Source organism: Gopherus flavomarginatus, chromosome 7 (genome assembly GCF_025201925.1).
Source record: "Gopherus flavomarginatus isolate rGopFla2 chromosome 7, rGopFla2.mat.asm, whole genome shotgun sequence".
Classification (NCBI taxonomy): domain Eukaryota; kingdom Metazoa; phylum Chordata; order Testudines; family Testudinidae; genus Gopherus; species Gopherus flavomarginatus.
Genome location: NC_066623.1, coordinates 99,115,852 through 99,125,395, shown reverse-complemented (window position 1 = coordinate 99,125,395; position 9,544 = coordinate 99,115,852). Strand labels below are relative to the sequence as shown.

Below are 9,544 nucleotides of genomic sequence, written 5' to 3'. Positions count from 1 at the left end.
ATGTCGTTAACACCTCTGCCAAAAAAAAAAAGGCAGCTAACGGCTTCTTTATTTATAGTTTCCCTTTGTTATTTTACGTCTTTTTTATTTCTCTCTGCAACTAATCTAATAGATTAATCAATAGCCATTTTCTGATCTTCGGTTTCCAGCTGATGCTGCTGTTGGGGAAAAAAAAACCCACCGGAAAGTGATTTCAGAGCCAAAAGTTGTTGTTGTTAAGGATTAATATGATGATGCAGCCGTTTAGTGTATATTTGGTCAGAGGCGATGGTGCTCATAAAACATACTGGCGATGCCTACACAGTTCAGGTTCTACTCCTGACCTTTGGCATTTCGCAGGGTGTTTGTATTTAAATAAAAAGCAGCACTAACTTCTGTTTTAATGCTAAAATCAGAATGGTTGTTCTCTCGCTCTTTTACCAGTTCATAGAATTCCAGCCTTATCATTGTTGAAAAAAGCTCCAGTCATCCTGTAATAGAAATGAAATGCTTCTAACCTGTAATCTTAGAAAAAGGCAGACTAATGGTTTCGCACTGATATAGTCCTATTTTGGAGTCCCTACCTAGCGTGAAGGGAGGCTGTGGGCTGAAGTGATGCTTGTATATGATCATGATAAGTAGAGCCACTGTTGTCTCTTTGTTGACAATTCCATGAAACAACTTGAGTTTTGCATGGCTTAACAGTGGGGCGACTGACGTCAGGCGGTCATGTGGCCACGCCTCCTAGTATATCTTTAACTGGAAAGTAATCTATCAGCCAGTCTTTAAAAAAGGACTTTCAAAGTGGCAAGTGAGTTCTTATAACATCCTGATTCCTCCCCCCCCCCCCCCCGCGTCTAGAAATACCTTTCCCCCTCTCTCCAAAACGGGGAAAGAGAAACAAGAGAGAGGAAGTGTGTGTGTGTGGTGGTGGTGGGGAAGCTACTGAGAGGACAGAAGCAAGACACCGTTTAAGAGAAGAGGTGGAAAGGCTGAGTTTAAAGAGATCTAACCTGCAGCAGCAGCTCAGATGAACAGTAGAGGAGTTTTGATCGGATCCCAGTAGCTTTCTGGGGAAGCCACCAGCCCAGCTGCTAGAAGCGTTTGATCTGATCCCATATGTCTGCTGGGGGAAGCAGGAACCGGCAGAGACGTTTGAGCCCAAATACCTGCTTATAAGAACCAGTAAAGGAGTTTGACCTGCTGGGGAAGCCGCCACGCTCAGCAGAAAGGAATCGGCGGAGGAGTTTGACCTGATGCCGGGTACCCTGCTGGAGAAGCCCCCGAGAAGCCCAGCAGCTCCAAGAGGAGTTTGATCTGATCCCAGATGCCTGGTGGAGAAGGCACCGAGCCCCGCAGACAGGGGACTTTGGTGTGATCCGAGGTACCTGTTGGGGGAAGCCACCAAGAAGCCCCGCAGCTGGGGAGGGGGGGGGGAAGGTTGAGCCCAGGTGCCAGCTAGAGAAGCCACCAAGCCCAGCTCACCTCTTTCTCCCCCCTTTCCCCTCCCCTCCCCTCTCTTCCCTTCTCACTTTTTCTCGCCCCCAGCCCCCTCCCTTTCCCCTGTGCCCCCCTTCCCCTGAGCGGTAATGACCCTGTCAGGCGGCAGCAGCACCAGCGACATGTCCGGCCAGACCGTCCTGACGGCCGAAGATGTGGATATCGACGTGGTGGGAGAAGGGGACGAAGGGCTGGAGAAGGACAGCGACGGCGAGGCCAGCAGCCCGGCCGGGCTGCCCCTGGAGGAGGCGGAGGAGCTGCTGCTCCCCAAGGAGGCGGGGGCAGGAGGGGAGCGCAGCGGCAGCAGCAGCCCGGCGGAGGCCATCCCTAGCGGGGCGGCGGACGGGGGCAAGGCGGCAGGCGGCGGCGGGGTGGGGGAGGACGGCGGCGGCGGGGCCCTGCCGGGGCAGAGCAAGCCCAAGAACAGCCTGGTGAAGCCGCCCTACTCCTACATCGCGCTCATCACCATGGCCATCCTGCAGAGCCCGCAGAAGAAGCTGACGCTGAGCGGCATCTGCGAGTTCATCAGCAACCGCTTCCCCTACTACCGGGAGAAGTTCCCGGCCTGGCAGAACAGCATCCGCCACAACCTCTCGCTCAACGACTGCTTCGTCAAGATCCCCCGCGAGCCGGGCAACCCGGGCAAGGGCAACTACTGGACGCTGGACCCCCAGTCCGAGGACATGTTCGACAACGGCAGCTTCCTCCGGCGCAGGAAGCGCTTCAAGCGCCACCAGCAGGAGCACCTGCGCGAGCAGACGGCGCTCATGATGCAGAGCTTCGGCGCCTACAGCCTGGCCAGCCCCTACGGCCGGCCCTACGGGCTGCACCCCGGCGCCTACCCGCACCCGGCCGCCGCCGCCCTGCAGTACCCCTACATCCCGCCCGTGGGGCCCATGCTGCCCCCGGCCGTGCCCCTGCTGCCTTCCAGCGAGCTGAGCCGCAAAGCCTTCAACTCCCAGCTCAGCCCCAGCCTCCAGCTGCAGCTCAACAGCCTCAGCGCCGCCAGCTCCCTCATCAAGTCGGAGCCCAGCAGCCGGCCCTCGTTCAGCATAGAGAATATCATCGGAGTGTCGGCCACCAGCTCAGGGAGCAGCGCACAGACTTTTCTCCGGCCCCCGGTCACCGTCCAGTCCGCCCTCATGGCCCACCAGCCGCTGTCCCTCACCCGGACCACAGCAGCCATCGCTCCCATCCTGAGCGTGCCTACAAACATTATCTCGGGACAGTTCCTGCAGCCCGCAGCGTCCGCGGCAGCCGTGCAGGCAAAATGGCCAGCCCAGTAATTAAGAACTACCCCGGGCTCAGTGCTGATTCTTTGCTTTTTTATTATTATTATTATTTTATATCCATCTATCTATAAATAAGAGACTCGGGGAGGGGGCCGGAAACACCCGACCTCTCTTCCTATCAATCAGAGACAAAACCCCTGGACGCTAACAAAATCAAATTAAAAACCTGCACTGTACAAGCAAAAAGAAAGAAAGAAAAAAATAACCAGCCCCCTATATTAAAAAAAAAAAAAAAGCCAAACACACACACAATCACACAAGGAATGCTTTCTGTACAGGTAAAAAAAGAAAGAAAGAAAAGAAATCCAATCAACATTTGTACATATTTGTATTAAAAAGTATTGACTTTACTTTTGGGGTTTTTATTTTTTTAAAAAGGCAAATAACAGTAGGAATTAGGAGCTTTGAACTTTCACTTTTTTTGAAGGTTCTTACTCTCCAAACAGTTTTATCTGAAAGAACAAAAAATGTATTAAAAAAGCGGGGAAAATTTTAAATATTAAACAAACAAAAAATTGGAGGGGAAAAGGACAAAAACCCAGTCATTCTATTATAGAAGTCTGTTTATATATGAATGAATATATGTATTCTAAATGTTATTCCTTCGTGTTGTACACAACTTTGTAAATAAATTTTTAAAATGCTGTTTTTTGTGTTATTTAATAATTATATACTATAGAGAGAGAGAGTCTGATCGGGTGACAATTTTAGGTGTATAATGTATGGATGAGAAGATATTTTAAATGATTGAATCTAACTAACCTTTTTCTGTAAATACCTAACTTTCCCTTTAATTCAAATAACCTTTCCAGGAGTTGTTAAATAACATGCTAGTTATGTTAGTTATTGTTTCTATAGATCTTGACTAATTTAAGATCCCAGATTTGTTTAGTGTCTGCCATAATAAAACAGACGATTAGTGCAGATAACTTCCGTTTATTCAGTCTAAATTGTCAGCGCAATTGCGCAGTGAGCAGGAAAGCAATCCAGTTGCAATACAGAAAGGTCTGCCATGGCAAAATCTAATTTAAATCAACAGTACAAAAATAAAACATTATCGCAATTAGATTATGTTTGAGACGCATTAACGCTTTAGAACGTGAGATAAAATTTCCCCAAATCACATTATTTTTCTACTATAACTGTGTGTATATAAACAGTCAGTTAAAGTAGCACAAAATTCATAATACCTATAGTTATTCTGAATATACTTTGTGTGTGCATTTTTTTGCCATTTTAAAAATGCAGTATTAAATTAAACCTTCTGGCAATCAAAAGATTGTTACCAATTTATTTTGCGGTAGAATTAATATGTGTACCCAACCAATCTAGTTGCATGAATCTTCCTTGATTAATATAAGACAAATATTATATTATTAAACAGCTGAACCTATATTTTAAAGAGAAAGAAATAACCTTTATCATATGAGAATTTTAAAATATATTTACAGTCATTTTATGTTATAGACTTCTAATAACTAAGTTTGGAGAACAGTTGCAAATATATACTGTGTATATTTATATTTGGAGCAAATTAAAGTGACTACGAGCTATGCCGAAAATAATTCGCTATAAAATCTGATAGAATTAAAAACACATTTGTTTTCAGCCTGAAAAAAAAGCAGCGAAAGATTAAGAAAAGTATTCATTTATATGCATTGAAAATATGTTGTTAGGCTATTCTGTCCTCCGTCAAAAACGAGTCAATTTCACCAGAGGTATTGGAAATAAAATGTCAGCGTTCAAATTCCACATAGACAAGAATCTCCTCTTGTTAGTAAAATGTAGTGCACAGAATGCATGTTCAATTAATCAGCTATATTAAGGCGTTAACGACTTATTACTACAACACTGATTTGTTGCCTATTTCAAGTATAGGATCTGCTGTAAAAATGTGTCCTTGCCTTATACGCAGTTTGTTTTCTTGGCAAACAGTAAATATTATTGCATCCTAAGTAAACATTTATACCTCGGGATACATATACTAAAATAAAACAAGCTGCCTGGTGACTGGATAGTTTGAACTTTATAAATAAGGACCTGATAATCATCTGACACGGAAAGGAAAAACAGTCACCTTAACCAAGAAGAGATTATATATCAGAGGCTCCTCGTGCAGGTCCCTACATGGACACTCCTCTAATCTCTTTTTACAAGGAAAACTAAACAGATCTAAATTTGTTTGTGTGCTGCGGCTATAAAAGTAACAAGTTGTTTCACAGTTGTGGCTAGCTAATCGGTTTTACACAAACAGCAAATGGTGCATGATTTGTGCAACACACGCGGAGGTTATTTCTATATTTAGCCGATACCCTTGGGAAAAGAGAAAGGAGGCTCTTCTTGAATTCACTTTTAGGCTCAAGAAGCTGCTGATCCAGTGCTTCTCACTGACATTGGATAACAGGGGGCTCATTCCATTCCTGATCCTTTGTTACTTATAAAATTACTCCCTCATATTTCAGTACATAGCAATAATACCTCTCGGCCCTGCATGTGTGTTCAGAACAAGCAGCAGCCTTTAAACGGGAAGGCCTTTCCGAGCTATTTATCAGGCGGCCGGGGTGGGAAGAAGGCAAAATAGCCGGCAACTTTCTTCCCAACTAGTTTCCTTTGACACGGAGATTGGAGACATTTCTCTTTCTTTTCTTTTCCCCCATGATCTGCATAACAGGCCAGCAGAGCTATAGCAGTAGTGAGGGGGGACCGGGAGAACTGTCGTTTCTCTAACGCTGCTGAATAGTTCTCTTCAGATTCCAGTTATCAGCTACTTCTTTGAGAAAGAAACGTAAATATAATTATAGTGTAAACGTTTTAGGCGCAGCAGGAAAATGTACAAATCGAATTAGAAAAGCAAACATGGTAGACGGAAGCCCAAGTATATTCCCCACTGCTTGGAACATTACAATAATTTAAATTAATAGGTTATAAAATAATACGGAGTTGATCAATTGTTCTCCTAGGTTCTTTATTAAATTAAGAGTGGATTAATTTTAATCGTATTTGGCTTGCATGTAATGATGGGATATGTTATGTAATTATTACGAGGATTTTTTTTTCAAAGAGTTTATTATAGCGTCTTTGTCTCTCGGCCCCCATGATCCGCTACACACACCGCTGACTCAGACCTAGAATTTGCCATTCTAGCTTCTGCTGTTGCCGCCTCTGCAAAGCAAACGCCAAATGTCCTGTTGTCTTGTACTGTATTACACAGGCAAGAGGCACAAGGATATTGCAAGGCAAAGAACCCATCACCTAAAAGTAGGACGGGAAGAGAAATCATTAATTTAAACAGAAAGGAATCGAGGAGCAAAATGAATCCAGAGGCTGCAGGTGAAATCTCACTTTGGGGCTCCCAGGGGGACTCAGAATTGTAATAGCGGAGTGGGACCTGTAGGGGGCGTTAGGTATAGAACGAATTTCCCAAAAGTCTGGAGCAGCTCCTGACCTCCGCGATCTATAAAGCGGCTTCTCTAGACTTCTTCCCCCACTCTCCCCAGTCATACACAGAGGGACTCCTTGGGGAAAGGCTTGCGAGAGGCACACTCCAGTGTTGTAACTTGGGAATGGGACAGATTTCTATAGAGGTCTGGAGGAGGTAAACAGGTTAACGCGGATGATGAGAAACAAACGACTCTGAAGTGAGGTGTGGAGGAAAGGGGGATCCTTTATTTTCATAGTCCCGTGAATAGCCATAATATTTTGGGAAGATCCACAAATAACACAGACAGACAGGTCCACACATCACTGAATTCAGCAGTTATGGGTTTTTTCGTGCATTGTATTTCCAAAAAGCACTTTCTGATCCTGCTCCTTCCCAAGTCAACGGGAAGATTACCATTAACTCGGATACCAGCGGGATCGGGCCCTTCCTCTGTATATTTGTCCGTTCTTGTGGCTTGAAAGGAAAGAAAATTTCTGGGCACTGATGCAGCTGGATGCCAGAGAAATATATAGTATTCCTTTATTAAACGGGGTTTAGAACAGGGTTCCTAGAACAGGACCGTTAGGAAGAGAGACGAAACATTCCTAACCCATTGCCATAGATTTTATCCAAGATGTCCAGCAAAAAGAAAATATTCGATTGCTGAGTCAAAAAGCAATTTGAAACGTGGGGAATCTCCTATGACTTCCCGCACTTCTTTAACTGCGCCGTTTTACACTGATGAAAGTCCTGACACAGCTCTGAACCCCATCTCCCTGACCCCTGCACAGAACCATCCCTGCAAAGTAGGAAAGTTTCCACAATGGGAAAACCACTCAAATCAATCAAACAACGAAAGTCTTATTTGCTGGGGTGCCTTCCCCACCCCCATTTCCACAAACCGTCCGACACATATGGCAAAACTTGACACGGCTGGTGACAGATGCCTGTTAGTGTAAGACATGTCATGCTGGCCTCTAGGGTGTATTAAAAGTAACCAGATCCTAAACGCTGGGAAAATGACCATGCTCTGCAGTTGGTGTAGGTATCCAGAGCCATTTTTTTCTCACTTTGGTTATTTATTAAAAATGCAGTAACATTCTTCATTCACCGCAGAGGAGGCTTAGCAGAATATACGAGCAATAATACTTTAATAATACTAATACTATTTGAAATCGTTTACATGGTTGGAAATGGGGGACACACAGTCTAATTAACACCCTGTTTCCTCAATTGCTGTAAATCGGTGTAGAGCTGCGATTGACACCAGCTGAGGATCTGGCCCTTACATTTACAGCCGGTTTTATTTTGAAAGAAAAATCATCGGACACTCTTCTGAGTTCTTGCACTAAAGCGGAAATGCTCGTTGCAGACCCAAGCGCTGTATTCCTCTCTCGATCCGTTCTCCACGCATCGAGGTTACATACTAATTGATCTGTCACTGGGCATAACGGCAGAGGCGAGAATCCCAGCGCTAGGGTCATTCAAAAGGACACAAGCCGGGCTATTCCTCGCAGCTGAAACCAGAACCCACACAAGGGCTAGGCCTTGCACGGGGTATCTCCCCTCTCGGTGCTACCATAAATCGACTTTGCATTTTCCCACCGTGGGGTGCCGGCCTACGAGCCTCCTCTCTGGCTGGCTACATTGTAGAGGCGAGGCAGCTAGCTTCAAAGTCTCACTACACACACCAGCCTGCCCGTCTCTAGGGCGGCAGGATCGCGTCCCTAGAAAGGAAAAGCCCTAATGAGGCCCGAGAGGAAGAGTCTGTGTCTGCATTTTACGTGGGTCCAAAAATCCCACCAACTACTCTACCAATACAACTTTCCAAAGGAAGGGTCCCCTGATCTCTCTTTTCTCCCAAACTCCCGTACTATTCATGGGAGGAGGCCCCTTTGAACATCGTTAATGAAATAGAGGCTGGCTAACGCACTTAGCGTGAAGGGAACCGATTCGATTACTACATTTATTTTACTCATCAGAGTCAAGCAACTAAAGGTTTAAGATGAATGGATCCCAATGGACTTTGATCCCGAAGTTTCTCCCGTGGCAGAGTATTGGGGAGGTGGAATTTGCACGGCACCGTTGGTAGATGTGGAGTCCTTTCTTCCTGTCATTGTCCTCCCCATGCAGCCTCTAAGTTTAATCAGGCCATGTATGTTTTATCAGCTTTTCCCCTCTGTGAGCAGTCTCGCCTAGTCGTTGGAAGGGCGAGTCTGCACACGCTGGCGGCGCAGTGAGAGGTGACTTGGCTAAGAACCAGCTACCTGGGAGCAAAGATCACGGCTGGCAAAAGCTGCTTTCATCTGGGTAGGGGGAGGTGGGGTGAGTGGGAATTACACTACAAAGGGCCCGAAGCCAGGACGTTCAAAAATGGGGTTCCTTTGCGGTCCTCGACTCATCCAGTGATCAATCAAAAGGGGCACGTGGTAAAGGCCCAGGGGCGAATGCAAAGCGTGGCGAAGTCCGGAGCTATGAGCCCCTCACCATGAATTTGAAGCGGGGGGACGGGCGTACTATCTAGTTTACATGTCGTCTATATTTGTACTCTAGTTCATGGCAGGCTTTGCCTTTTCGACGCTGTAAGAACACATGAATCTCCCCTTGGATAATGGAAAAGGAGAATATCATTTACTAAGGCGACTGGGAAATACCCGGTCTTAGTGAAATCTCTGCTTAGGTTTGTGTAGTGGCTAGTGCTTACGAAGCGCTACAGCTGTAGTGATTTTTTAAAATCTGCCTTATTTATAATAAAATACATGTTTTGGGGGGTGCATGATACTGCAATGCTGTGCATGATTACTGAAGTACTTGATGACAGGCCATTTGGTTGTGATAGACCAGGGCTCCTGTGTAAATTTTGTCCAAGGAAGGTCTGCCTGGCTCCCTTCTATAAAGATCTGACTCGGTTGCATGGTCTTCTTTACAGGCATTTATGCGCTACCACGTTAATAAGTCACATCCACTAAATTAAAGCGCTAAAATCCTTTAAAATTGTAATTGAAAAGCTTTCCTCCCCCCGCATCGTATTTCTTACTATAATCCATAGATGACTCTTTATTTTTCTCCCATGTTCTGGTATGAGAGCTCTCAAAAGTAATATCAAACCTTCACCTTCTAGTTGCTTGAGGCAGAATTCTTTGTAGGACTCTTGCAACTGAAACAATATTGTAAATTAGTGCATTCTTCTGATACCTTTTTGGAAATAGCAACACAGGACATTTTTAGTGGAAACCGCAGACCAGGCCCTGATCCCCCTTGTCCTTCCAAAGCTCCCATTGGTACAGGATAGAGCCCATGATTGCTAAATATCCAAGTGCACTTGCTGCCAATACAGGGCATCGGCCCCTGG

The 9,544-nt window shown here is 45.4% G+C and overlaps 1 protein-coding gene across 1 annotated transcript; it reads left to right on the top strand.

Annotated features, from left to right (window-relative positions):
- The first annotated feature begins 796 nt into the window (after positions 1-796).
- FOXD3 (forkhead box D3) lies at positions 797-3,417 on the top strand. The gene is made up of 2 exons (XM_050962061.1): positions 797-1,363; positions 1,528-3,417. Exon 2 carries the CDS (start codon positions 1,569-1,571, stop codon positions 2,763-2,765), a length of 1,197 nt encoding a protein of 398 aa, XP_050818018.1. The 5' UTR covers positions 797-1,363; positions 1,528-1,568; the 3' UTR covers positions 2,766-3,417.
- The last annotated feature ends 6,127 nt before the right edge of the window (positions 3,418-9,544 follow it).